Here is a 27,808-nt window from a genome sequence, read left to right as displayed (position 1 = left end):
TAGAGGGAAAGAGAGCGAACTAAAAACGCAACAATCAAGAAGCAACAAAAGTCAACCTATCATAATGTCGTCAGGACGGCGAAAACTTGCCAAGGCGCTTCGCGAAGACAGCGACGGCGAAGATGGCGTGCCCACAGCAGGTCACAGCCCCGCCTCTCAGCACCAAAGCCTCGGATCGGAACTACTAAATGATGAGGAGTTCAAGTCCAGGACGTTCAAAGACCTCGGTCTGTGCCGTGAGCTGTGTATGGCATGCGCCGACGCCGGCTGGGAGCACCCCACGCGTATCCAGGCGTCCACCATTCCTGTGGTGGCGGAGGGCCGTGATCTGATCGGCGTGGCACAGACCGGCAGCGGCAAGACCGGCGCGTACGTGCTGCCCCTCGTGAACTGGCTGCTGACGCAGCCCAAGACGCCGTACCTCTCCGTGCTCGTCATGGTGCCCACGCGCGAGCTGGCGCAGCAGGTGACGGCGCAGTTTATCATGCTGGGCCGCAGCGTGGGACTGCGCGTGGCGACGCTGGTGGGCGGCACGAACATGGTGGAGCAGGCGTGCGAACTGAGCAAGCGCCCCCACGTCGTGGTCGGCACACCCGGCCGTGTGAAGGATCACCTGAGCAACACCAAGGGGTTTAAGCTGGTGAAGCTGCATGCCCTCGTGCTGGACGAGGCGGATAAGATGCTGGACATGGACTACGAGAAGGAGATCGACGCGATTCTCGAGCAGTTGCCACACGACCGCCGCACCATGCTGTTTTCCGCCACGTTGAGCACCAAGATCGACCGTCTGCAGAAGGCCTCGTTGCGTGACCCTGTACTGCTGCAGGTACACCGCAAGAACACCACTGTCGACACACTAAAGCAGTACTACATCTTCGCCCCCTTTGCGCAGATGCTCTCCTATCTGCATCTGTTTCTTACGAAGGAGACGGGTAACCACATCTTGATTTTCTGCCGCAGCGCCGCGCTGGTGCACAAGATCACCTTAGCGCTGCGCACCCTTGGACATCGTGCGCTGCCGTTGATGGGTCGCATGGATCAAACCAACCGCAACGTGGCGCTCACGAAGTTCAAGGAGGGCAAGGTGCGGATGCTCGTCTGCACGGATGTGGCGCAGCGTGGGCTGGACATTCCGCACACCGATGTCGTCGTTAACTTCTCGCTCCCCGACCACGTAGAGGACTACATTCATCGCGTCGGCCGTACCGCGCGCGCCGGGGCAGAGGGAAAGGCCGTCAACATCATTAGCCAGTACGACATCGTCCTCTTGCAGAAGATCGAGCAGCAAACGGAGGTGAAGTGTGCCGAGTATCCGTCGCTGTCCGACAGTGAGGTGCAGACGGTGCTGCAGCGGGTCGAGGACGCGGAGCAGGAGGCACTGCGCGAGATCCGGGAGGACGCGGAGGAGAAGAACTTAGAAAAGGAGTCGCGCCAGCTGACCACAGCACACAAGGGCAAGCGCGATCGCGGGGATGCGGATATGGGCTATGACGATGCGAGGCACGGCACGAGAGACTTCGCCACGCTGCGTGTACGCCGCGAGCACGAGTCCATCTTTGAGATGACAAAGAAGGAGCAGCACTCGTCTCTCTGGGCGAAGCGGCGTGAGGCGAGAAAGCAGAGCAACTCGCGACACTGAAAAGAAAAAAAAAAGCAATCATCCAGAGGAGGAGTTTAGGTGATGCTAATTGAAGAAGTCGTTGCTTGTTCTTAATATAAGTGGGAGAGCGCCGAACGTCGATTAAATAAGTTTGTGCAATAGAAGCTCAAGCAACTCTCCCTCCTTTATTCCTTTTAATATTATGTTTGCACTTAGTTCTCCAAGGAAGGCGTTAAAAACGGAAAACAAGAAAGAAGAAAACTTCGCGGACACATCGAGCTTAAACAGCAACGCTGTTGCTTCGCGTTTAAAGAAGGCTTCGCGCCCCATTGATGTGCTAACCATCTGTCGCAAGCAATTCTCCTTTTGCTTTTCTACGCTCCCATGCCGCTCTCTCTTTCTCTCTCTCCTCGGTTGTTATTATTGTTGAACACCACCACAACGCACTTTCTAACGCACACACACGCACACACACACACACACACTTCCCTGATGCAGAATCAGCTGGAGTATTTTTCTTTTGTTTTCGTGGCTCCGATACAAAACGCTGCACTGAGCGTAGTCCTACCCTCCGGCAACGAGTGTTGGCTGTCACGTGAGGAGAGCACGTAATAGGCAAGTGTTTTTTTTTTTAATGTTGTCCAAGACGCCCGCTGCGTCGCCGGCCGTGGCTGCGGCGGCTGTGGAAGAAGAGGCGTCGACAGAGCAACTGCCAAAGCGACGTCGCGTTCGCCACCACCGCGTCAAGGCGGCCCGTGAGGCAGACGCGCTGAACACGGGGGCCGCAGCGGCGGAGGAGACGCCCGTAGATAGTTCAATGGGGCCTGAGGCAACGTCGGATGTGTCACAGCACCAGCAACGTACATGGCCAGAGAAGAGACGCCGTAATGAGGAAGCGGAGGAAGAGGAGGACGAGGAGGAAGAGGTGCAGGGCAGCAAGAAAGCAAAAGGCGGCAGCAACACTGGCGAAAAGACCTCTTCTAACAAAGAAGGGGACTCGTCTACCGCCGCTGTTGGGTCATCGTCGTCGTCCCTGAATCGCAGTACTAGTAGCAGCACCGCAGAGGCCATGGCGCAACGCAGCAAGGAGCTCGCCAAGTCTATCCCGGCCGTCACCGACTACAAAGCGCTGCACCTAAACCCGCACATTGTCTCCGCGTTGGAGCAGGAGTTCCATTTCAAGGAGCTGACGCCCATCCAGTCCCGCTGCATTCCGGCCGCCCTTCAAGGCCGCGATTTGCTGGCCGAGGCGAAGACCGGCGCTGGCAAGACGCTCGCGTTTCTCATCCCCATTGTCGAGATTGTCTGTCGCGCCGGCTTCCGCCCGAGCAACGGCACGGCTGCCATCATCATCGGCCCCACTCGCGAACTCTGCCTTCAAATTGAGGGTGTTCTGCTGCGTCTGCTGAAGCACTTCAACGGCTCGCTGACTTTCCTTTGCTGCATTGGTGGGCAGAGCCGCAACCAGGAGGGCTTTAAGCTCGCCAACGGTGTCATGATTGTGGTAGCTTCGCCGGGCCGCCTGCTCGACCACTTGAAGCTCACCACTGACTGGCACACCAAGAACCTGCTGCTGCTTGCGGTGGACGAGGCCGATCGGGTGCTGGACAACGGTTTTGAGGAGGACATGCGCGAGATCGTGTCGCTGCTTCCACGCAATCGTCAGACATTTCTGTTCTCCGCTACGCAGACGACGCGCGTGGAGCAGCTGGCCCGCGTTTCCTTCCACAAGACACCCATCTTTATTTCCATGAAGAGCAAGAAGGACAAGGCCACCGTGGACACGCTGGAGCAGGGCTACGTCATGTGCCCGTGCGAGCAGCGGCTGCTCATCCTGTACCACTTTGTGAAGAAGAACCTCAAGAAAAAAATGATCGTCTTCTTCAGCAGTCGCAACAGCGTCAGCTTTCACTGCGAGCTCTTCAACTACATCGACGTCCCGTGCATCGCCTTTCACGGCAAGCAGAAGCAGCATCAGCGGTCGGCGACGTACATGCAGTTCTGCAACGCGCCCAGCGGCGTGCTCTTCACGACGGATGTGGCGGCGCGTGGACTTGACATTCCCGAGGTGGACTGGATTGTGCAGTTCGACCCGCCAGATGATCCGGTGAAGTACGTCCACCGCGTCGGCCGTACGGCGCGTGCGGGTCGCTGCGGCAATGCGCTGATGTTTTTGCTGCCGCAGGAGGAGCTCTTTCTCAAGTACTTGTACGATGATGCCAAGGTGAAGGTGAACGAGTACACGTTCGACATCAGCAAGGTGAAGAGCAACATTCAGAGCCAGCTGGAGCAGCTGGTGAGCTCCAACTACTACCTGCGCACCTCGGCGCGTCAGGCGTACGAGGGCTACCTCCTCAGCTACAGCAGCTGTCAGCTCAAGAACGTCTTCAACGTGCAGAACCTCGATCTGGCGGCGGTGGCGCGCGGGTTTGCCTTGAGCGAGCCGCCGCCGATCAAGATGGACCTCTCGCAGTCTGCCGCGCACATGAGCAAGAAGTCGCGTCATGAATTTCACAGCATGCGTAACGTGAAGGATGGGAAGCGACGCAACGCGAATGAGAAGGCGCTGAATAAGCGGCATCAGAACATCAGCGGTGAGTGGTAAAACTATGGAGTTTGCGACGTATGTAAGAACAGGTGTCTTTTTCCTTTCCCCTTAAAAAGGAGTTTTGTCTACTGTTTCCTTTAACTCGTTTAACAACGGCTTTTTTTTTGTGTCTTCCCGTTTTCACTCACGATAATAACAATAACAGCGAAGATGAGTGCTAAAAGAAGTGCATGAAATACACCTTCCGAGTTTCGTCCCTTTAAAAGGACGTAAGGAGGAAGGAAGAAAAAAAAAAACGTTGAGCAGGCGACGATGGCAAATTCATGTCAAAAGGAAAATGCGATCCTTACCGCACGTTTCTTCTGCGTGATCACGCAGCTGTGGTGTCGCGGCGATTTGAACCACTTCCTCTGCTTCTTCTGGTCTCAGGATGTGACGCGGCGATGAAGATCACTCTCTTCTGCAAACTGCTGCTAACAAGTCGAAGTTGCGCTCTTCTTTGTCTTTACCACTGCTACTCTTCTTCTTACTCTCTGCGTGTCGCTATGGGGGCTTTATTTCTTACACGTCACTTTCGTGGTACTCACTGAAAAGGAAAATGGAGAATTCATTCGAGTCGTCACACGAACTTCGTTGACGCTCCCTCGCACTAGGTGCTGTTCGCGTTCGTGTGCTTTCATTCGCCTTGCGGAAACGACCCAGAGGACTCCTTTGTTTTTTCCAAGAAAACCAACTTGCCATTTCCAATTTCCGCATCGTCACCGCAAATGGGTGGATTCCGCGAGAACTTCCGCGTCTCACTTCCTCATTTCCGTGACGGGCCTCATCATAGATAGCATCTTTTCCTTTGCCCTTTGGTGGGCGTAGATCGCAGCACCGCCCTCCCTTTTCTCTGCTTCTCTTCCTTGTGTTTTTTTTTATCCATTTAACGCTGCCGAGCTGCGGCTCTTTTGTACGTGTCGCCTACGCCTTCTGCTGCTCCCTCCTCTTTTCTTGTTGTGCGAAGTCGGGGACGAACGTTCAAAGTCAATCCAGCTGCCCGTCTCCCGCAGTCGCAAGGAACAGGACTTGGGGTGATTTCCTTCGCTCCTATTCTCTCGTCTTTTACTTTTGTCCCCCTCCTCTCCTCCTGTGCGAGGCTACTGAATGGGGAAGCGCAGTCGCAGTCGCAGCACCACCACCGCCTCCTCCGCCACCCGCCGCCCCCACGTTGTCTCCGCTGACTTCCTTAGCGTCTCGTCTGCGTCTCCGCACAGCCCGCCATTCAAGAAACGTGCCGTTGGTGTTGGTTGTGGTGCTGGTGTGGACGGTAACAAGGACGCAAATGTGGTGCCGTTACAGGTGTGCCACGAGGTGCAGCTGTCGAGCGCCATTCCCTCCGTCTCTTCGTCCTCCGTAGGTTCGTCGACTTCACAAGCAGAGGTGCTACATGGCCAAACAGGCTTCGCCCGCGCAGGCGTGAAACACAGCCGTGGTAGGAATAACGACCCCCGCGAAGACAGCACTCGCCGCCGAGGAGAAGACGGTGTTTTGTCGAAGGATTCTCCACTTTCTTCTCCGACAACCGCGAGTGCGGCTGCCCCTGTTATTAACCGCACGCTGGTGTACGACACCGGTGGCACACCTCCTTCTCCGTCAAGCAGCGCACCGGACTGGCCCACCGCTAGTAGCTCGCCAGCTTCGCCTTCTCACCCGCGACCACCACACCGCAACGTCGTGGTGCTCACTTCTACCCCAGCATTTCTCCGCCGCGGCAAGCAGCGAGACGCAGACAGCGCCGGCGATGACTCGCGTGACAAGGACGTGCACTCGCCCTCCACTTCCATGGCCAGCCCACTGCGACTCATGCGGGCAGCACAGGAGTTTCTGTCGCCAGTGCGCTCGACGCTCCTGCGCGGGTTCTCGCATCTCCGCCAGTCCGTGGCAGGGAGCAACGCCCCGCGCACACGCCCAGCTGCCCCGGAGCGCCGAAGTGACGTGCGCACGCCGCCGCCCCCGTCACCTTGGGGACGGCTGAGCTCCATCAGGCCCGCCCGGGAACACCTGCCATCTCTTTCTGCGGACTCGAGAGGCGAGCCGAACCGACGCGGCAGAGGCGGGCAGCGCCTCCAGCCCGCCGCTTCAGCACCGACCCTTCTCAGCTTGGGTGTGTCCTCCATAGCAGGCAGCCGACGATCATCCGTGTCAGCTGTCGACATGTGGGGTTTCATTGAGAATTCGCGGAGCAGAGTTGAAGGGCCGCAACGCCCGACGATTCAGCGTGACTCGGCGGACGCACTGGCGAGCTCGACGAGTGGGCGGGCGTCGTCGTTGTCATCGTCTCGCATGTCGTCTCCCACGGCGCGCGGGGTGGGGGAGGCGGACAACGGCACCACTGATCACCGCCACGACCGTGTTCGCCGACAGCACCACCGTGCCAGTGAGGTTGTGGATCTGCAAGCGGACGACGTGCATCGTGGTGGTGGGAGGGCTCTGGTCGGGCCGTACGATGCGCGGTATGCCAGCGTGTCTTCGCTGAGCGAGTCGCTCGCCAAGGTCGTGTCATCGTCCCACAGCACCGCGCAGTCTAGTCTCACCTCGGCAGGGGCCGCGGCGTGCGACGGTGCCGATCACAAAGATGTCTTGTCCGCCGCGCGTGACACCAGTGCGGGTGCAACACTGCCGCGTCGCAGCGCCACACTCATGGACCCGAATTTCTCCACGATTTTGCCAGACGAGGAGGAGCAGGCGGTACGTCGACGCATGCAGCGCCACGGACACGGCCGGGCGAAGGTGCTGTGTGCGCCACCACAGGAACACCTCGCGTCGCAGCGCGTGCCTACAAACGTGTTGGAACTACCTTCAGTTCGTCCTCCTGCGCCACGCGAAGCCCCGAGAGACGCTCAAGCACGCAGAGACAAGACATCGCGCACGTCTTCTGAATTTCACTTAGGCACTGACCGCGCACAACAAGGCAGCGACGGCAGCGAGACGACTGGGAATGCAAAACCCGCACGACAGGAGCACCACCCCTTTCGCTCCGTCACCGCCTCCACACCGCTGCGGCGCTTGACGGGACGTGCAACACGCACCATGTTCGCGCTGTGCGCCGTGATCGCCGTCTTCTGGTGCATCGCGGCAACCGCCTGGCCATTGATGGCTCTGCAAACACCTTACGTTGGCTGTCTAGGAGGGTCTTTCAGCGCCACCACCTCCACCGGCACCCCTCCTTCGTACGCGGATTCCGATGCTGTTTTCCGTTACACACATGTAAACCCCGTGTCGGATCTGCAGGCTCTTTACCAGGTTGCGCCTGCCTCCCTTGACGCGGCAGAGGTCGACCGACTCTACCGCCGCACGCTCAGTGAGGGGGTGGAGCGACTGGAGCGCGCCACACAGCATTTGATTCCGCAGGACAGCACCCCTCCGCCGCACCGCCTCTTCTTCTTTCGCGCGATGATTCACGCCTACGTAGCTGTGCAGCGCAACAGCGAGTTGTACGCCCGCAGCCGTGACGCGAGTCTCTGGCGGCGCCTCCTCTGGTATCCGCTCGCAGATGTGCTGAAGTACGGTTTTCACCGTTTTGGTGCTTTGTCGCGCACGGTGTCGCTCACGCGCAGCTTTGCACGTGACTGGCAGGACCGCATCCGTGCTTCGGTCGCCTGCAGCGCACAGTCGGAGCTCGTGAGCTGTCCATCGCTGCTGTACGTCGAGGAGGCGATGGCGCGAGCGGCGGCCCCGTTTGTGTACACAGACGCGAATGAGTTCCACGAGTCTCCGCAGCGTCGCCGGCGGCTGCAGGAGTGGCGCACGCGTCTGCACCGTGACTGGGAGAGCGAGGTCTACCTGGAGACGCTGCTGAGTTACATACGGAGCAGCGTGCAGGAGTCAACGCGCGATTACAATCGTTGACGGCGGGCACGCAGTCTTTAATCAAACGAAAGAAATCGAAATCACCAAAGGGAATCAAAGTGAGAAGGGCGCTGCACTCTTTTTTTTTTATTTTGTTTTTAACCGTCGTCAGGTCTCACCGGCTACGCTGATGACGAACTACGAGGCAGTGGTTCTCTGACGATCTATTGTACACTACGCACACCAAAATACAACAGCACAAGAATCGGTATCAGCTGCGTTAGACAACGAAAGGAAAAGGCGAGGTGCTCAAGCAGAGTAAACCCTCCTCCTGTTTTTATTGCTTTCCAACAAACAAAAACAAGACACCAGCATTTAATACCAGTGATAATTGCTTTCTTAGCGCGGTGTTGCCGAGCGCAGTTGTTACTGATGGAAACAACAGGAAATGCATGGGTAGCGGAGCGCAAGTTCCTAAATGTACATTCTTTTTTGTTTCTCTGTTGCGCACATGCCGTGCTCGTTTCACTTCCAGTTATCTACTTCTTCTTGTCTCCGTCGTACATCCTTGCCTCTTCTTTTTCCTGCTTGTTTTTGCAACGCCATTTAAAGTGCTGGAAAGGTAGAATATCGGTTTTGCTGTCCTTTCCCTACTATTCGTCTTTTCCCACACAACACCGTGAACTGCTACGACGACAGGTGGTGGCCAAAGCACTTCTGCCATTTGGATTCGTGCTGCACTTTTTTTTTTGAACTGAAGTATCGAAATAGTTGAGTAGCCCACGCATCGTCGCATTTTGCTCTTTCATTATTTCGTCCTTGTCCGTATTATTAGTAAAGAAAAGAAAAAGAGTACCTCAAAAACAGTTCTTTCTGTTTTCCAATAGCTGAACTCGTCGTTGCATTGCATACCGTAGTTGTATTGATAGTTAATACGCGTTTTTTTTTTAGGCCCAGTTACATCGCCCTCAGAGAGGATTTCCCACATTTACTTCTCTTTATTTGCTTTGACTGATTCGGATCACATATTGTTTTAATGCTGTTCCATGCCGTTTCTAAAAATAAAGTCTCCTCTTAATCAAAAGCCTTTTCTTTTATCTTGAAATCGAGCGAACAAAGTAGAGCAACAACAAACCCTTCATAAACGCCTGCGGCTTTCACGGTGAACACACCGCACGTACCTCTTCCGTGAGGTACCGAACGTTGCACAAGCTTTGTCGCGTCGTAAATCGGTGCAGACGGTCCTCTCTTTTTTTTATTCTTAGGTTCCTCACCTTTTTTTCTTGCTTTAATTCTTTGTTGTGGTCTCGTTGCTCTTCTCCACCTCTTCTGCTCTTTTCTGATCTGTTTTTGCTGTCTTCCTCCTTCTCGCCTCTTGTAAGGCCGTCGTAGTGTTTTTCGTTGCAACACATCTACTACTATTTTTTGTTTCTGCTCTTGTAGCTCTTTTGCACGTGCTGCCAACGAAGCAGAGAGCGCGTTTCTTTCCATTCCTCTTTGCTCTTCTAACTTTTAACGCGGTCGAGTTGAGTTCTGCAGTCATCCACGTGAGAGCGACGCACTCGCACACACACGTACATTGAAGCCGAGTGTATGTGTCCATCTGCTGTACATTTCCTTCTCACTTCTTTTTTTTGCTCCATTACTTGCAGGTCTGTATTCGTTTAAAAAAGCAGAAAGAAAGCGAATTGATGAAATAAGGGCTGTTGAGTTTTTCAAACATATTCCCTCGTTTGCACGATTTACCTGTGTGTATTTTTTGGTTTGTTTTCTCCCCTTCTCAATACGCTTGCACCGTTTCAGTAACTGAATTGCTTATCCGTTGTGACGGTCGTACCAATAAAATCTGGCTAACGCCGACCGTAAGGACCGCTTCGAAGTGCATCCGAGGAGGCACTTCATCACTTTCTCGAAGAGAAGAGGACTTTTTTCTGGTGTTTACGTGAAAGAGCGTCTCATATATATATATTCTGTTTCCTTTCTTATACCCTTATTGAGTATGCGTATGAACTAAACTTTGAACTAATAATTAAAAACAAAGACGTTTTTTTTTGCGGTTCTCGCAGCTCCTTGGATTGAGACCGGTACTGCCGTTGCCGAAAGGTTGCAACTCAGAAAACTGTTCGACATCAACGGTCGATACAAGATTCTTCTCCTCTCTTCGTGCTGTGATCCACGGTGACAGCAGCGCACTCAGGCTTTTCACGGTTGCTGGAGGCGCAGCCGAGACGGACACCACAGGGCCGTGGCACTCCATTCCGGAGAAAGAAATCATCATCAACAACACGACAAGTAAAGTCCTTTGTAATGACTGGTGGCATGCCGCTTCCGCCGCCGCACAGCGCTTCAGCCAAATCGCACCTGCCCGAGATTCGCGCGGTCGTGCTGGGTGACGGCTGCGTCGGCAAGACATCCCTCCTCCGCCAGTACCTCGACCATGAGGGCCTCTCCTCTTCCTCCGAGTACGAGCCAACCCTTCTAGACTCCTACACGCAAATCGAGTACTGCGGCAGACAGCCGTACCGGGTGTATTTTACGGACTGCAGCAGCGCGCCAGAGTTTTCGGAGCATCGTGCGGCCTACCTCGCCAAGTGCGACGTGGTCATTTTGGTGTTCTCCGCACTGCACCGCAAAACACTGTTGAACCTCCGGACGTGGATGAAGGAGGTGGTGAAGGCGCGCACTTCGACCGGCCCCGTCCGCTTTGCCTCCACCGCGGGCGACTTCAGCGAAGTCCCCATCTTTGTGGTGGGGACGCACCACGCCGAGAAGCACGCGGCGGCGGCACAGAAGTCGGTGCCCCTCTCCGAGGCAGAGTCCATCACAATGGAGTGTCTGCACTTGGCGGGGTACTTCGTGAACGAGGAGGACGCGGAAAGCGAGGAAGGGCTGCATCTGCAGCGGGCGGCGATGCTGAAGAAGGAGGGGAAGTTGTCCAAGAAGAAGCAGTCCCCATACGGCTTTCACAATTTCTTTGCGAACTTGTTTAGAAGTGGTGCGGTGGACTACAACGACGACGACGACGATCGCCGTGGAAAACCGTGCAAATCGAAGTCAAGCGATAAAGCAGCCAAGAAGAGCAAGAAGGAAAACGAAGCCAAGGACGCTCATCGCTCTTCCTCGCATTCCCGCACCGTCTCTCAGCTGCACACCCCGTGCGCGTCCTCTGCAGAAAAGCCGCCCAGATTGGCAGAGCCGACTAGTGAAGGCGTGACGCCATCCGACGGCAGCCCATTGCTAGCGTTGCCGCCCGGCGCGTCGACGTATCTTCCATTGTACATGCTGTCCAACGCGGATGGCGAGGCAGTGAGCACGGCGGTGCGTGCGTCTCTGGCCCTGCACTTGTGGCTTAAGCAGCCGGACGACTCGGACGAGGTGACACCGCTGACGAGCCCGTGCGCGCGGAACTCCGCTGTGCTCGTGCTCGACAACCCGATCAGCACCGTCGGAAGCGGGCAAACGCGGTCCACGCCGCCGGCAGAGTCAGCCGGCCTGCCGCCGCAGCACGGGCGCACAGTTTCGGTCGTGTCCCACACCTCCCACATGAGCGAGCGCTCCGCCGCTGCGTCGTTTATTCCCTCGATGCACGCCCTGTACGGCTCCGTGGCGTCTCTCGGCGCCTTTGAAACTTCGTTTCGTCACAGCCGTGCGGCGTCTTCGGGTCCGCTGACGGAGGGCAGCTCGCCCTCTGGGACGGGGCAGCCAGCGCAAGTTTTGGTCGCGGTAGGCGAATCCACGCCGCAGACTGCAAGCTCCCCCGGCCTCGAGGGCAGGACCACCACGGAGCCGTACCCAAACTTTTCGCTGAACGGGCTGCGTAACAAAAAAGGTCCACTGAAGAAGCCGGTGTGGTGCTCGCCGACAGTCATCTCTCCCACTCGTGCCGAGGAGCTGAATGCTGGCGCAACGCCCAACATCGAGAGTGTCCCTCCTGGGCGTTTACCGGCATCACTAGAAGCCCCACAAAAAGACGTGACACCACTGCAAGATGGGCAGCTCGTACACGCCAACGCCTCCATCCACGTCTCCTCCCTGCCAAACCCGCGACAAGCCACGGCGCCGAATACCGCGACTAAAATAGGAATCACCGAGCGTGCCTGTGAAGTTCCCCCCTCCATCCCGACTGACGATTACTCGGCATTGTCCGGTAACGCAGGGAGTAGCAGCGTCCACCCGCTGCCGACGTGGGCGACCGCCGACACGCCCGTCCCGCGTGGTAGCCGCGGCAAGGCCGATACAACGGGCGACTTGCCGGATCGCGTGTGGAGGGACGTCGACGCGGAGGGGCACGTGGATGCCGCCACAGACGCCCGCGACACGGCGTGCACTGCGGACTCGGTGGTGAAGAAGCTGGCGCTGGAGCGCGAAGCCAAGAGTCTCGCGGCATCGCCCACCACGGCGCCGCAGAAGCCGCCGGTGAAATCGGCCGGTGCCTCGCCGGCGAACAATTCCCTGCGGCAGTCCCCAGCCGCCTCCGAACCGATCGCCATGTCGCGTCACCGCCGCACGTCTTCCGAGTCGTCCATCTCCACCCTGTGCAGCCCCAGCGCCTCGCCGCTGTCGGGCGAGCTGACCCACACTCACTCTCGCGCGCCGTCGCTCGCGTCGCCTTCGCAGCCGCAGGGGGTGAGTCGTTCCCAAACGTGCCCACCACTGCGTGAGGAGGAGGAGCTTGCAAAGAGCGGCTCTATGGTACCGTTGAACGGGCCATCACGCGCCGGCACGAAGAGGGATGCGCAACAGAAACAGAGCACGAAGCAGTGCACCACCGACGGCTGCACTGTCATGTAAGGACGCCGTGATAGCGTATCTGATTCGTTTAGTTCTTTTGCGTCTTTGATCATTTTCACTTCCTTTCGCTCCCATTTTCCTCTTCTTCTTCTTTGGTTTGATGCGAAAGAGTTCTCTTCTCTTCTGCTTTCCTCACTCCTACACCAAATACTCTGCGCTTACTTTTTGGTTCTCGTACACACATATATGTGCTTGTTCTGTTCTTCATATTCGATGACGCCGACTTCGGGTGTTTCACTCGTTAGGGTTTTTTCTTCTTCTTGCATGCGACATTTCCCTTTCTCTTTTTTTCTCTCTCTTTGCTGTCTGCTGTTTGGCACCCGCGTGCGGTGCAAAACGCGGGAGCTGTGCTCTTTGCCGGTGCCCTTTCTATGTAAGTGATGTATTCACGTATGATAGAGTTCATTGTTTGTGTTCCTCCCACCTACAGCTCTGCTCTTGCGCTGTGTTAGGGCTTCGGTAATCGACAACGCTGTCTCCATCGCCCTGCTCGTCAAGTATCGGCGGCACTTTTTTTTTACCCTTGGTCTTTTTGCGCGTGTATGTGTGCTTTTGGAGTTGCCGTCTGCGTTGTCAGCGTTTTTGTTCTTCTGTTTCTGCTGCTTTTTTTTTTCTCTGTCTGCTGTTCCATCAGAGTCCTTTTTCCTTTCCTGTAGCTTTTTTGATGGAGGGAGGAGAGGCAACGGCGTTCTTTGCGAAGAGCACATACTATCTTCCCCTTTGTTTTCTTGCTCACGGGTAATTGACGATGTCTTCAACGAGAGAGAGAGAGAAAGAGAGGTCTGCTTCGTCGCCGAAGCAGTCAAAGCAAATTGGAGAGTAGTTTGGTGAATCAAAATACCGTGCAACCTGGCAATAAGGGAAAAAGGAAAAAAAAAGAAAATCAACTTGTGTGTGTGTGTGTGTGCAGTCAGCAGTGTCGCGTGAGAAGTCGCGAGGGTTGTTTTTCACACGAAGGAGATACTCTCGCGTAGTGACTGTGTCATTGCTGTATGCGAACAGAGCACACTTCGTTCTAAAAAAAGCGTCTTCTTATTCAGCTATTTCAATGGACACCGCTCAAGAAGAAGAAAAAAGATGCGTCTCGACGTCTCACGTTCTTTTTAAGTGCGTGGCATTCTTTGTACTTTCCTGTCCACTTAAATCGTTTGGGCAACGCGAACACGAAGGAGGAAACTCGTACGTAAGGCCGGTGTGCATTCTACTCTCTCACCTTCGACCTTCTCCTCTCTTCCATTTTTCTTTCTCTATCCAAACCGTCCGCGTGTGTGTGTGTGTGTGTGTGCTTGTGATTCTTACCCCCCCCCCCTTTCTCCGTCTTGTGAAAACGGTCAACATTTGGACACGACGGGAAAAACAACAACACCCTATCTCTTATTGCCCCCCTCCTTCACAATTACAACAATAAGAAGCGAAAAATAGAAAAGAACCATGGCAACACTTAGCCTTTCTTCGCCGTCGGTGACGCACCTCATGAGTATGTCCGCGCCAATCGGCTCCCTTGCCACCGCCATCTCCCCCGCCAGCGAGTTCCCGACGGATGGGGCTGTCAGCGCCACCCACCCTGTGGCGTACTTCTCCATCGCCCTCTGCGTTCCGGCGTTGGTGGTGCTGCGGATGCAGGAGGCGAACACGGCCAGCCGCTGCGCTCTCTTCCTGAGCTGCACGACGTTGAAACCGAACGCAAACAGCGCCTCGTGGCGGCTCATCTCACCGGAGCCGGTGAAGCAGCTTGTCCTGCACCCGGCAGATCCCGCCTACCGCGTAGGAATGCTGACGATTGCGGTGCATTACTTAGAGACGAGTGGGCAGAGTAGCTTTCAGCTGCGCGCCGAGGTGCGGCGGGATTTCTTCGCGATGTGGCTCCGCACAGGCGAGGTGCAGTGCAGCGCTTCCACCACTGCGGACGGCGCGGTCGAAAACGGAAATACGCAGGGAACTCTGCAAGTGAGTCACACAAACGCGGGACCATCGAAGGCGATGATGTCAACGCTGCACGGTGTTCTCGCGAGCGCGGCGAGCCGTACCATAACGTCGCCGCATGCCGCCACCGTGAACACGCGCGGTTCCTTGTTCACATCCTTGTACATTGGCGACTGGCGCGGTGATCACCGCGAGGGATTGGGATTTCAGTACTACGCCGCTCCTGACGACGCCGCCGCCTCTGGAGACGGGTGGCAGAGCGCCGTACGGGCCGATGAGAGCGAGGACGAGGACGAGGCGGCTACGTGTTGCAGCGGCGATGAAGGAACGCACGCGGGTGGGCTCCATCCTCAGCTCTCTACCACTTCTTCGCAGCATTCCATCCCCTGGTTGGCAGCGACGTCGGCGAGCGGCGGTGTAGTGAACCCGCTTCTGCTGCTGCGTGCGTTCTGCGAGCGTCACAACCTGCCGTGGTCGGCGTGGAGCATCCCTGACACCTTCACGGCGGATGAGCTTGCCGAGCTGGGCTTCGGCTACTCCTTTCGCTTAGCGGGGTCCAACCAGCTTTCAAGGATGGCGTCGAAGACTGGGAAGGAGGCTCGCAAGGGAGACGCGGACGCCGCGTTGATCACCCTCGTGAAGCCATCCTCGCCGCACCCCTCTCCCCTCAATGCCGCTGTTCCCACCACCAACACGCCGCCTCTCCCGCCGTCGCCGCCCATCAAACCTCGTGCCACCGCCGTTGAAGGGATGTTGGTCCTCGGCAGCGTCATTGACCACCTCCTGCTGGCTGAAATTCGTGACGCGGACTTGGGGCACTGGGCGGTGCTGCCGGTGCAGCCCGGTGTCGAGGTGTACGCGGGGGAGTGGTCCGCCAACTGCAAGGATGGCCGCGGCTTCTATCAGTGGCTTGACCGCTCCTACGTGGGCGAGTGGGCGGGTGGCCGCCGCGAGGGCTTCGGCCTGCTGCGCCGCAAGGACGGGGGGTGGTATCGTGGGCAGTGGGAGCGCCACGTCCCGCACGGCAGCGGCGAGGCACGACTCATGCCGGAGGACCTGCTCTACAAAGGGGAATGGCGCAACGGGTGCCGCAACGGACGCGGATGTCTGACCTACCCGGATGGAACAGCGGTGCATGGCGTGTGGGTGGCGGACGTGTTGCTGCCAGAGGTGCATGCCGTGTACGCAGACGGCAGCACCTACGACGGCATTTGGGGACCGGAGGCGTGTCGGGAGGGTCGGGGCACGTGGACCGACACGGAGGGATGCCAGCACATCCACACCTGGTCGCACAACATGCGCGTTGGCGAGGGAAAGGAGGTCTACCCGAATCACGTCGTGCTGGAAGGGACGTGGGCGGCGGATGTGCTGAAAAGCGGCGTGTACGTTTTCCCGAACGGGGAACGCTACGTGGGCGACGTGGACGCGAAGCAGCACGTGCGCGAGGGCAGCGGGACGTGCACGTCGGCAGATGGCTTGACGGTGTATACGGGTGGCTGGTCGCGGGACAAGCGCACCGGGCACGGCGTCTTTGTCCGATACCAGAGGAACAAAGCGGCCACCAGCAGCGACTCTAGCGCTGCCGATCCAGGAGTGGTGGTGGTGGAGCGGTACGAGGGGGAGTGGATGGATGACACCCGCAGCGGCGCCGGTCACCAGGAAAGCGGCGACGAGGTGTATGATGGCACCTTTGCACGCGACTGCCGCGACGGCACCGGCATGCTGCGCAACACACGCTCGGGCTCCTTCTACCAGGGCCACTGGAAGGGCGATCACCGCTGCGGGGCCGGTTCCTGCTACAGCGCCACCAAGGACATCACCTACGAAGGCGTTTTCTTACACGACCGCCTCACCGGCCCCGGCACCGCGACAAAAGGGGCGTCGCAGGAGCAGTACGACGGGCTGTGGCTCGACGGCATGGAGCAGGGCCACGGCTCACTGCGCCTGGCCAACGGTGACACCCTCCGCGGGGTGTGGCACCGTGGGCGGCCCGAGCTGGACGCCGAGGTGGAGTACATCGACGCAGCAGAGCGGGGTGCCATTCGCGACTCGCGCTACGTGGGCGGGTGGCGCGACGGCGCGCGGCACGGCAACGGCACCCAGGTGCTGCGCGATGGCAGCGTGTACGAGGGGACATGGGCGCACAACAAGCAGCACGGCCGCGGGCGACGCACCGCTCCGTCTGGCGAGTCGGTAGAGTGCGAATGGGTGCACGGGAGCATCATTCCCGGCTGCATCGCGGCGGTTTGCTACACCGATGGAAGCGTCTATGCAGGACAAGTAAACGCGGCGGGCGTGCCTCACGGTGCTGGTGCGCTGACGTACCCCGATGGCACTGTGTTTGATGGCCAGTTCACTGATGGCATCTACGAGTTGTAAAACTAAAGGAACACAACGTGACTCTTTTTCTTTTTTTAACGGATGTAAAGATTTCCCCTCCCCCGAAAGGTGGCCACATCAGTGCAGAGAGAGAGAGAGAGAGAGAGAGAGAGATGACGGCACACAGTAGCAGACGAACAAAAATAATATATATATATATATATATATTTGACGCTGTTGATTGTTGAAGCCTGGCTGCTGTTGGTGGCGTGCGTCGCCTCAGTTTTTTACATTTCACATGTAAACTACAAACTTGGAATTGATTTCGTTTTTTATATTATTATTGCCATCCGGTAACTAGACAAAAACCAGAACGGAAAATCAGTAATTGAAGTCGTAAGGACTGCTTTTTTTTCCTGTGCCTTTGAAAGTGCAGTGAACACTTGCAGCGCTTGATGCCACAGTCGTCGTTGAAGAGGAGTTTTCTCCTTAAAAAAGCCTCTCTTCATTTTTCTTTTAAATCGGGAAACTGCTTTTATGGAAACTTGACGGCATTAACGCTGTCGTTTCCACCGCTTTCCTTTGTTGTTGCTCGGTGTCTGGGCGTTTCTCTGACTCCTCCTGCCCTTTTGCACCGTTGTCTCCCGCTTCATCAACTATCAGGGGAAGGGCTTGCGACCCGCTCTCCTTGCACATTGAGTAGCGTAGAATCTCATAGGCATCACGATCTGCGCTGTTACGGACGGGGTTGCTGCAGTCTTCCGTTCACACATGCTAACACCTGCCGGGAGAACTCGCGTTTACATGTGACGTGAGTCAACTCCCACTTTTTGCTCCATCCGCAGCGATATCCTTTTCTTTTTCTGATTAGTTAGATCATCGTAATCAAAAATACATTACGTTACAATGGACGACAAGAGCGGCTTTTTATCCCTCGTAGTGTCCGAATTTGCCAACCAGGACCTTTCTTACAACTATGGCGGGCATGACACGATTCCCATGCACGCAGACGAAAACCTGCAGCCGCCTTCTTTATCACAGGTATTTAACGGCGCCTCCAAGAGTCCGCCGCGGCGGACTCCAGCGGAAGGTTCTCTGACAGCCGGCGCGGCTATCCAACAACAAGCACCGGCCCCAACAAGAAGAGCAGAAACTGGAGAAGAGGAGGATCGCACGCGTTCTCAAAAGCCGCCGCTCCACGCCTTCTTCTCCATCGATCCCGGTCGCGCCGCCGCAACGATTTCGCCCGCGGACGAAGACGCCGTCACGCAACGGCGATGGTGGGCAGACACCGCAGAGGTCGAGTCGTTCCTGACGCAGCTTGACCAGGCACGTGAGGAGTGCGCAGCAGCGGGTCTCTACACCAACGCGCAAGCCTGCATGCAGCGCATGGAGCAGGCACTGCGTTTGTTCGCGAAGCGCCTGCACGCGGAGACGGACGCGGTTGCGTCAAGGACGCGCGAGCGCATGGTGGAGCAGCAGAAGCGCAAGCGGCTTGACCTCCGCAAACAGTGCCGAGACAACGTCACCGCCTACAAGCGCGACGCTGCCGTCTTGATCGCCGCCACGCAGCAGCACTATCACGCACAGCTAGAGAAGGAGGACATGGCCATGCGGGCAGACTTGCGCCACAGCGGTGACAGTGCAGCCGCGACAGACAACGGTTCTGCTGGACCATCGTGGTCCAAAGAGGTGCAGCATCTTCAAATGGAGCTTCAGCAGTACCTCCGCCAGCGGCGCTACCGCGATGCAGCGCGTGTGCGTGCGCAGCTTTACCTTCTAGAAAAGCAAGAGACCACCGTTTTCCAGCGTGAGGCGACGCAGCGGCAGGTTCAACGGCTGCAGGCCCGCAAAGCCGCACAGGCGTCCGAGCTGGCGGAGATGCAGGCCATGCAACGCCACGAGGTACAGGAGATGGTGCTTGCAGGACGGGCAGCGTTGAACGAGCTGACGCTGAATCATCTTGCGGCGCTTCAGACCGTGGAGGATCGCCGCCTGCACCTCCACGCAAAAACGCGCGAGACACTGCACGAGTACGAGCACGCGGAAATCTTGGATCCCAAAGCGACGGTGTTGAAGCTCATTCGGTTGTCTCAGCTCCTGTGGACTCCGCCAAGCAACGCGCAGAGGTGAAAAAACCCCGACGCCACACAGAAAACATCAACAACAGTGCAGCTTTTCGAAGTGCTTCTTGCTCTGGCGCCTCCATATTCTCACTTAATAAAAAAAATTATCTCTCTTACCCTTACGAAAACTGCCGCTTTTTTTTGATAAGATCCTTGTTGCACTCCAATTTGCTGTGATTGCACCACACCCATCCAACAATGTTGCATCAGGCAACTCACGTCCGTTCGAAAAGCCGGTGAAAAAAAATAGAACACCATTGGACGTCGTCACAGATCAGCGCTAATAATAGTCATCTTAAAATACCGAAAACTCAACTCTTTTTGATCATGCTTTTTAAAGTACGGAAAATGGTTGTCTCGTGTGATAGCATTGCTGCCGAAGAATGCGCTCTCTCTCGCTGAACAGATCGTTGCACCTTCGCTGTCACCACCCCCACCACCCCCACCACCTCCCTTTTTCTCTCCTTCTTGTGCCTTCATGCTCCTCTTGTTCTCTTTGGACCTCTATGCCGTTCCTGTCTTTCAGGCTAAGCAGGGAGGAAATATCCGCGCTGGAGCACAAGTACGAAACACACACACGCACAGACGCACAGACGCACTGTGAGAGCGGGAAGAATATTCTTTGTTTCGTCTTCTTCCTATTAATTGTGTTTATCTGCACACAGAGCCGCTATCTTCTTCTTCTTCTTCTAAACGAGAAGAACGCAACCAGAAGCACTTTGGTTATAGTCGTTGACGTAATCCGTCGTAATAGCGCAGCCCATCTCCTCAGCACCACAAATATGGGTATTGCGGGCTTTTTCCTGTGGCTGCAGCGCTGGTATGCGGACTGCATCGACAACATCCCACAAGAGGTGGTGGACGCCGCTTTGCATGGCAACGCCCTCCCACCGGACCACTGCAGCGCCTACGCCTACGACAACCTTTACGTCGACATGAACGGGCTCATACACCCGTGTTGTCACGACACCGCACCTTTACCAGAACCAGAGAACGAGGAGGAGATGTTTGAGCGCATGTTTGAACAGCTGGACCTGCTCGTAAAGGTCGTGCGACCTAAGAAGTGTCTCGTGCTCTGCATCGACGGCGTCGCACCGCGCAGCAAGATGAACCAGCAGCGCAGTCGGCGCTTCCGTGCGGCGGACGAGCGTCTGGAGAGCGACGCCATCTCCAACGCGTGCGCAGATCGTATCGTGACGGAGTTCAAGCTGCCCCGTCCGCGGGTGCGAGAGCGGTGGGACCACAACGTCATCACGCCCTCCACCGCCTTTATGGAGCGGGTGGCGCTGGCGCTGGAGTGGTACATCATGAAGAAACTGAACGAGGACGAGAACTGGCGCCACTTGACGGTCGTCTTTTCGGATGCGCATGTACCCGGCGAGGGCGAGCACAAGATCATGCAGTACATCCGTGGTCTTCGCTCGCAGCCGGGCTACGACTTCCACACAACCCACGTGATCCACGGCATGGACGCGGACCTCATCTGCCTTGGCCTGTCCACCCACGAACAGCACGTGAGCATCCTGCGCAACCAACTGACCGACACCTTCCAGCCCGACCACAACCGTTTTTGCTACTTCAACCTGCACACCTACCGCGAGAAGCTGAAGAAGGACTTTGAGGATATTGATGGAATGATGTTTGAGCGCGTAGTGGACGATTTCGTTTTCTTGTGTTTTTTCGTGGGCAACGACTTTTTGCCGCACGTGCCGCTCGTCTCCATCAAGACGCGCGGTATTGAGATGCTGCTGGACCACTACGTGCGGGACTTCCCCTTGCACGGCTACCTCACCCAACTCGGCGAGGTCGACTACGCCCACCTGCACATCTTCCTGTCGAATTTCGCCACCAAGTGCATGGGTAAGCTGTCGAAGGAGTACTACGGTGTGGTGCGCGCGAAGGAGCGGGCGAAGCAGCACGTCGAGGAGCGCGTCACCAAAATGGAGGAGCAGGCCAAGGAGGTGGCGGAGTCGCTGCAGTCTGACGGCGGCAACGCGCAGGAGGTCAGCGACGCGCTGCTCGGCTTGCTGACGTCGGTGCGGAAGGAGCGGGTGCGGTTGGTGGTAGACAAGCAGCCCCTCGGCTTCTCCTACCTCGACAAGACGTACCGCGACGCCTACTACCAGGCGAAGTTCGGCTGGGATCCGTCTGTCAACCGGTCTGCTTTCGAGAACCAGATCCGCCTCTGCTGTGCGGAGTACCTGCGTGGGATGCAGTGGGTGATGCGTTACTACACGAAGGGCTGCCCCTCGTGGGAGTGGTACTTCCCCTACCACTACGCACCGCTTCTGCAGGACCTCGCCGCCTTCACCGCGACGGTGAACGTCGAGATGCGCATGAGTGCGCCACTGCACCCGGTGGAGCAGCTCCTGGCGGTGCTGCCGCGGCTGAGCGTAAACGCACTGCCAGAGGAGCTGCACGACGCCGTAAACGACCCGAAGTCGGTGCTAGGCAAGTTCTACCCCGACGTGGTGGACGTCGATTTTAGCGAGGCGAACTTCTCCTACCAGGGCGTGCTGCGCATTCCTTTCATCAACTGCGAAGCGCTCAGCTCCGCCTGCAAGGAGGTGGTCGAGCTGGAGGAGGACTTCGGCAGCACTTTTCTTTACTGCCACGAGTCCACCAAGTTGGCGACGCAGCTAGACGCGCTCACCGGTCCTGGCAACGATGGCCTCCCTTTGTCCTCTGGGTTGGCGCCTCCGGTGGTGCCGATCCCCGCCTCCGTCGCGGCGCTGACGCCCGTGGCAGGGCGTGTTGGCCGGTACGAGGCGGAGTGGCCCCGACACGAAACGCTGCAGTGCCCCGACCCCGGGCTGGCGAAGGGCCAGCACTACGGCGGTCCCATTGCCGATAACTGCGTCAATCAGTACCGCTACGAGCTGAGCACGCAGGCGGACTACCGCCCCGTGCTGATGGGCGCGGAAAAGGCGGTCGAGCCGGCGGCGGCAACAACGGCGGCGAGGAGGAAGGCGCAGGGGACGCGCGTGGCGCCCGTCCACGGCAGCCACCACAAAGACAACGACGGCGAACGCTACCGTCGCGACAGGGGTGTGGAGGACCGCAAACGGCGTCGCAGCCCGAGCCGCGGCGACCGCAAGATGGACGGCTCTCCCAAACGACGCCGCAACGATGCTGACCAACACGACGGCCACCGCCGCACACACTCGACGCGCTCGCACAGCGACAGCAAAGTACACCGCCATGACAAGAGTGGCCGTCGCAGCGATCAAGACCACCACGAGAGCAGCTCGAGTCCACGCAGCTCTCCGCGCGATGAGGATCGAGGTCGCCGTCATCACACCTCGCCGTCGTCGTCGTCATCGAAGAAGAAGGATGACAAGGAGCGCAGCCGTCGCTCTCACGGTGCCAAGAAGGAGCACCGCGCACCGGCGAAGGACACCGCGGCCACCAACCATGCGTCGAACCACCGTAATCGCCGCCCCCACGGAAGCAAAAAGTGACAATTCAGGTTGTTACAGCTTCAACTTAGTCGATTCTCCGAGAACAAGTACTGCTTTTCATTGCTCACATCTTCTTCATTCTTCTGAGAGAGCAGCTGAAGGAAGCGCCGTTTTTTTCTTTTTTGAGGAGCGTATATGAATCGTTAAGTTTTTGTTTCTCCTTCTCCTCGTGGGATCTCCTGTGTATTGCGTTTAAGTAACAGACTACGAAATCAAACCGTGACCAAATGCAGCAGTCAGAATCTCGACGTGTTTTGTGTTTCCTGAGCGCGGAACATAACGCTCATTTCACAAAACCGACGCGCCGTTCTTGTGCGTTTCATTGTGTGTCGCCCTGTGCCGTTTTCAGAGCTGTTTGTCAGGTTGTCGGTGCCGTCGCTTCTCTTCTCTGCTCTTCCCCTTTCACTATTACTCTTTCTCTTTCTTTCCTAATTTCCATTTCTTTTTCGTTGACACTCATCATAATGATCACATAAAAAACACAACAGCGAACACTAGGGGGCAGGCAGAGGAACAGCCGCCAGCAAGAATTACCACAAACGTCCAAACACAGGATTCATTAGCCCAAGGAGAAAACAACAGCGACGACCACACCAAAAATGCCGCGAACTCCTCCTCCTGAAAGTTGTCGCGGCGGCCCCTCCACTTCTTCTGCGCCCTCCATTACCGCTTTCAAGGTGCAGGAGAAGTACGCGGAGGGCATGCGCCTGCTCCAGAGCGGCCATGTTCTTCTGGCGATCCAGCAGTTTCAGGAGGCGTCCTTTTTTGACGCTGAAGACGCGCTACCCATCGTCGCGCTCGCCGAGTGCTACGTCTTTCTGTGCGACCTCCGCTCCGCCATCCGCTGCTACCGTCGCGCGTTGTGGTCACTCCGCAAAAGAAAGCAGCGCGCTCCGCGGGGCCAGCAGGGACAGAGCGCGACGACCCGACTGGCCGCGCGGGACGGGTCTTTTCATCCGAACTCGCTCTCGTCACTCATCACGCAAATTCCGACAGAAGTCGCGGCTCAGCCACCACTGCCCCCACCGCAGCGCCCCAGCACTGCGCAGTTTCAGCCGACTTCCGTGTTTTTGTCAAACGAGTTGCTGCACGCCGTCTCGGAGGGCCGGTTTGTGCCGGAGGGCGCGCAACAGAATGACGTCAATGAGGTGAGTACGGAACAGTTAGCGGGAGAGAAGCGGCAGCCGACACGAGGCACGAGCGTCCTCTCACAGATCGACGAAGGTTTCCCTTCTACTTCGGGTGACGGCCCGAAGGACACGCACCACAATACCCCACCGCAGTCCACGGCTTCGCAGGAGACTGCCCCGCCCCATGAGCTTACCGCAGCAGAGGTCCGCGCACGACTGGCGGGCGTGCTGGACGCGCTCGGCCTCGCCCTCTTCCAGGTCGGCAACGTGGAACAGGCGTTGCGGTGCACGACGGAGGCGTTGGAGCTTCTCGCAGCCGCCAAAGCGGCGGAAAAAAATGAAATGAGTGCACAGGCAGGTGGCCACAGCAGCCCGATACCGATGCGGCTTTTTACGAAGCTGCAGAACCCGTACATGAGTGAACCCACCATCGCTCTTCATCGTGCTGTCTTCCTCGTCGCTCTGCAGCGTGAGGAGGAAGCCGAGGCCCTGCTTGACAGCCACTACGAACTGTTCGAGGACTTCCGTGCGCAGTCGGCGCCTCTGTTGATCCAACTCTACTGCAATCGCCAGGCCTTTCGGAAAGCAAGGCTGCTGCTAGAGTCACAAGAGGAGGGGCTACAAGGTAGTGCTGCCACTCCAGGTGACGAAAGGATGTTGACAATCCCTGATAAGGAGGCTTCATCGGAAACAGGAGCTGCTGACAAAGGTGATGGCTCGCATTCTCCTTGCCCCACCCAAGAGGGAGGCAGACCTGAAGAAACGACGGAGGAGCCTGCGGATCACCTCGGCGCCACGGTGACCTTTCCTCCGTTGCCCACACCGCTCTCTCTGACCGTGGCGAAGTACATCTTCACGGAGTTGTACGCCCGCTACCGCAGCGCCGCCTTCACCAGCGATGACGAGGACAGCGTGACGCGGTGCCTCGACGTGTACCCGAACGATGTAGAGCTTCTCTTTCGACGTGCCCAACTCCGCATTGCTGCCGGGGAGCTGAAGCGTAGCGTCAAAGATCTGTTTCGGTGCGTGCAGGACACAAACGGCGAGCACAAGGAGGCGATTGAGGCGATGACGACGGTCCTCTTCACCATCGGCTCCAGTTTGGACGGCAAGTCAGAGATGCAGAACGCGGTCACGTATTACTCCGAGTCACTCAAGTGGCGTCCCGATAACGTGCTGGTTCTGCTGGCTCGTGGGGACTGCTACACCAAGATAGAGTCGTTTGAGGAGGCGCTGGCGGACTACCAAGCTATCTTGAACTACGCACCGGAGCACCGTGAGGCGCAGGGACGCATCGCGGCGCTGCACGACTTGTGGGGCCGCAAGTTCTACGCGCTCGACGACCCGGCCCAGGCAGAAGCGGAGTTCACGAACGCCATCAAGACAGACAACAAAAACCCGGAGTATTATTATCATCGCGCTTTGTGCCGCCTGAAGCTAAATCACGGCCAGTACGCGCTGCGCGACGTCTTGTCCTGCAAGGAGCTCAACCCTGCCGCGCCGCACCTGCGCGCCTTTATCGCGCGGTACATGGAGCCCATGCAGCTGGCGGAGGCAGCGGAGGAGAAGGAGAAAGACAATACGGTAGTGCACCGGACCGTCACCACCTCCGCTGCCAGCAGCCGTCAAACACGGATGGCGAAGACGAATGCTGCCGCAAAATGGTACGGATCGCGCACTCCGCCCTCGCTGCCGATGGAAAGAAGTAGCGCTCGAGGAGGCGTTACATCCCGCAAGAAGCGCACCGAGGAGTCGACGAGCTACGGGATGTCGTTGCGGTCCAGCAGCGGCACCGCCGCTGTCTCCCTCCCGTCCATCTCTACGCGCCGCCCACCTTCTTGCGACGCAGCTACGGAGGGGTTGGTGCAGGGTTATCAGACGACGTTGCACCGCCGCCAAGGTGAACCGCTGTCTCAAACGAAATGAGGGGAGACATTTTTTTTTTCTGGAACTTCTTTCTTTCCCTTTCTTTTTATAAAAATTTTTTCTGTGATGTACAGACGCTCTTATTGAAGCCTTTCTTTTCTTCTTGTTTACGCCGTTTGACTTTGAGGATCAGAACGCATCCCAGTATTATTATTGCTGTGATTGAAGCCTTAGCTTTCTCTTTTCCCGTATACTTGTGTGTCGTAAAACCAAAACAAAACTTGGTACAGTGAACAGCATTTGGGTTTTAGGAGGGTGTCAAGGGCTAGCAGCAGATACGTTGCTCTGCACAACGTTCTCGGCGTCTTGTTCACGTGTGACCTTTGGCAAGTTGATCTCTTCACCGACGTCAGTCCATTAGATATCAGCAAAGCAGCAAGAAACATAGTTATGCGTCGCCAACTCCGTCACAGTGCAGAACTGTTCGGTTCTTCTGGATTCACACTTACCTACTCGTTCACCCTTCTTTCCATTCAACTGTTGTGTTCCCCTCTTTTTTGAAACATTGAACCCCCTCTCTCTCCTCACGTACACACGTACAAACGCACACACGCACACCAGTTTGTGTTTGCCTAAACAAATACGCACACACATACACACCAACATAATCAAATTGTAGAGGAAAAGAAAAAAAAAACCCACTTGTGTATTTCCGATAATATTGTAGCATAGGTAATATATTCCAGAACTCTCTGTATTTTCGAGCCCCTTCAGAATGTTCCGTCGCGCTTTGGGAACGACTGCCACGTGCAGCGCCACTAGTGCCGCCGCGTCGGTGTCGCGCCGCTCCTACACTGAGCTGTCGCACATGAAGTACCCGGTGTACTACAACGCCGTCGGCTGCGTGGCTGGCTACTTCGCTGTGATGTGGGTGGTCTTCTGCCACATGGGCGCGCAGGAATCCTCTCGTGGCCAGTACAAGCACGACTACCTGCGTGTGTGGCGCCGCAAGCTCGGCACGGGTTACCAGTGGGCCGATGCCTGGGGTCCGCAGATGGACACCCTCTTCAAGGACCTGCCCGAGGAGGTGGAATAAACAGCGGTGGGGTCATAGTTTTCATATTAGAAGTCGTGGGGACACGTCAGCGATTACGTTGGACCAAGTGGCGGAGTGTCGGTTTGCTCCGATACAGTTGTGCCACTGTGTTACGCGAGCGCGGGCTGCGTCTTCCTTTTTCGTCTGCTCGTCACGCCTCACATCAGCCGTGCTTATCGCGTGTCTGCGCCAGAGGTCGGGGTGAGAGCCAGAAAAAGAGGGGGAGACCTGGGCGGAGGCAAAGATCCGTTAAAGGAGGTCAAATTGGCGTCTTCGCTCCGCGTGCTCGACTTCTTCGTTCCGTGTCAGCGTCGGCAGCAGCAAAACACAAACAAACACCCTTTTTGTGTATAGTTTCTGCTCTTTTTTTTTTAGGAGCCAACGTACGCGTGAGGTATGCGGTTGAGTCGTTATCTGAGTGGGTTTTTGTTTTCTCTCTCGTTCGATGCGTGGCTTCAAAGAACGAGGACGCGCAGCCTCTGATATATTACGTAGTGGAGTACGATTGCTGCTTCTCTTTTGATCTTGTTTTTAAATCTAGTAGGCACTTCATCAACTGAAGCAACAAACACACACACACACACACACATACTTTATCTTGATTTGTCGCACGCGCGCGTGTGTGTGGAGGTAACGGGCCAGTCTTCTTTTTTTTTTTCCTGTTTTTGCCTTTTCTTCGTTTTCTTTTGTCAATTCGAACGGATTACATCTTGTGATGAAAACAAGAAACCACAACCGACATCGATGTCCTCTGTTGAGGGAAGCAAAAAGGAGAAAACAACAACAACACCTGAGCGTCATTACATTTCTTTGTGTTACCTGGATGTGCGACAATATCTGTAGTATTTCCTTTTTCTTTTTATGTTCTTTTAACATATATTTTTCGTCTTCCTTTTTCGCTGTTTGGTTGACCGTTGACGGTCTGAGGAAATAAGTTTTTTGTTGTGTTTGGAGTTTTTTGCGGCACCACCAGCATCAACCGTCGAATTCAACAAAGGCAACGGAAAGAAAGAAAAGAGAGGGGTTGAGGGTCATCCCTCCTCCCCCAAACGGAAAACGAGATCGTTCCCGTTGCCTTGAAAGAGTACTCAGCCTTCACACCAAACTTGTGAGGTGC

At 56.6% G+C, this 27,808-nt stretch overlaps 9 protein-coding genes across 11 annotated transcripts; all 9 read left to right on the top strand.

Annotated features, from left to right (window-relative positions):
- Window positions 1-2: 2 nt before the first annotated feature.
- Window positions 3-1,639, top strand: ABB37_05113 (putative DEAD box RNA helicase; the record flags this gene model as incomplete). The annotated part of the gene is made up of 1 exon (XM_015803038.1): window positions 3-1,639. Exon 1 carries the CDS (start codon window positions 65-67, stop codon window positions 1,637-1,639), a length of 1,575 nt encoding a protein of 524 aa, XP_015658554.1. The 5' UTR covers window positions 3-64.
- Window positions 1,640-2,097: 458 nt separating this feature from the next.
- On the top strand, window positions 2,098-4,205 carry ABB37_05112 (putative DEAD box RNA helicase; the record flags this gene model as incomplete). Its single annotated transcript, XM_015803037.1, has 1 exon — window positions 2,098-4,205. Exon 1 carries the CDS (start codon window positions 2,235-2,237, stop codon window positions 4,203-4,205), a length of 1,971 nt encoding a protein of 656 aa, XP_015658553.1. The 5' UTR covers window positions 2,098-2,234.
- Window positions 4,206-4,741: 536 nt separating this feature from the next.
- ABB37_05111 (hypothetical protein) lies at window positions 4,742-8,039 on the top strand (the record flags this gene model as incomplete). Its single annotated transcript, XM_015803036.1, has 1 exon — window positions 4,742-8,039. The coding sequence occupies exon 1, from the start codon at window positions 5,295-5,297 to the stop codon at window positions 8,037-8,039; it is 2,745 nt and encodes a 914-aa protein (XP_015658552.1). The 5' UTR covers window positions 4,742-5,294.
- Window positions 8,040-8,590: 551 nt separating this feature from the next.
- Window positions 8,591-12,770, top strand: ABB37_05110 (putative ras-like small GTPase; the record flags this gene model as incomplete). Its single annotated transcript, XM_015803035.1, has 1 exon — window positions 8,591-12,770. Exon 1 carries the CDS (start codon window positions 10,287-10,289, stop codon window positions 12,768-12,770), a length of 2,484 nt encoding a protein of 827 aa, XP_015658551.1. The 5' UTR covers window positions 8,591-10,286.
- Window positions 12,771-12,878: 108 nt separating this feature from the next.
- Window positions 12,879-17,072, top strand: ABB37_05109 (hypothetical protein; the record flags this gene model as incomplete). 2 transcript variants are annotated; one of them, XM_015803034.1, is made up of 1 exon in its annotated part: window positions 12,879-17,072. In XM_015803034.1, the coding sequence occupies exon 1, from the start codon at window positions 14,202-14,204 to the stop codon at window positions 17,070-17,072; it is 2,871 nt and encodes a 956-aa protein (XP_015658550.1). In that variant the 5' UTR covers window positions 12,879-14,201. The 2 variants fall into 2 exon arrangements, with proteins under 2 accessions (XP_015658550.1, XP_015658549.1); XM_015803033.1 differs by having other exon boundaries at window positions 14,179-17,072.
- Window positions 17,073-17,674: 602 nt separating this feature from the next.
- Window positions 17,675-19,145, top strand: ABB37_05108 (hypothetical protein; the record flags this gene model as incomplete). 2 transcript variants are annotated; one of them, XM_015803032.1, is made up of 1 exon in its annotated part: window positions 17,675-19,145. In XM_015803032.1, the coding sequence occupies exon 1, from the start codon at window positions 17,919-17,921 to the stop codon at window positions 19,143-19,145; it is 1,227 nt and encodes a 408-aa protein (XP_015658548.1). In that variant the 5' UTR covers window positions 17,675-17,918. The 2 variants fall into 2 exon arrangements, with proteins under 2 accessions (XP_015658548.1, XP_015658547.1); XM_015803031.1 differs by having other exon boundaries at window positions 17,715-19,145.
- Window positions 19,146-19,663: 518 nt separating this feature from the next.
- ABB37_05107 (putative exoribonuclease 2) lies at window positions 19,664-22,599 on the top strand (the record flags this gene model as incomplete). Its single annotated transcript, XM_015803030.1, has 1 exon — window positions 19,664-22,599. The coding sequence occupies exon 1, from the start codon at window positions 19,921-19,923 to the stop codon at window positions 22,597-22,599; it is 2,679 nt and encodes an 892-aa protein (XP_015658546.1). The 5' UTR covers window positions 19,664-19,920.
- A 487-nt stretch (window positions 22,600-23,086) lies between these two features.
- ABB37_05106 (hypothetical protein) lies at window positions 23,087-25,655 on the top strand (the record flags this gene model as incomplete). Its single annotated transcript, XM_015803029.1, has 1 exon — window positions 23,087-25,655. The coding sequence occupies exon 1, from the start codon at window positions 23,199-23,201 to the stop codon at window positions 25,653-25,655; it is 2,457 nt and encodes an 818-aa protein (XP_015658545.1). The 5' UTR covers window positions 23,087-23,198.
- Window positions 25,656-26,215: 560 nt separating this feature from the next.
- Window positions 26,216-26,691, top strand: ABB37_05105 (putative mitochondrial hypothetical protein; the record flags this gene model as incomplete). Its single annotated transcript, XM_015803028.1, has 1 exon — window positions 26,216-26,691. The coding sequence occupies exon 1, from the start codon at window positions 26,371-26,373 to the stop codon at window positions 26,689-26,691; it is 321 nt and encodes a 106-aa protein (XP_015658544.1). The 5' UTR covers window positions 26,216-26,370.
- Between the last annotated feature and the right edge of the window lie 1,117 nt (window positions 26,692-27,808).

Source organism: Leptomonas pyrrhocoris, assembly GCF_001293395.1.
Source record: "Leptomonas pyrrhocoris isolate H10 chromosome Unknown, whole genome shotgun sequence".
NCBI classification, from domain to species: domain Eukaryota; phylum Euglenozoa; class Kinetoplastea; order Trypanosomatida; family Trypanosomatidae; genus Leptomonas; species Leptomonas pyrrhocoris.
Note: the sequence above shows the minus strand (reverse complement) of the source record. Positions and strands in the feature narration are given on the sequence as shown.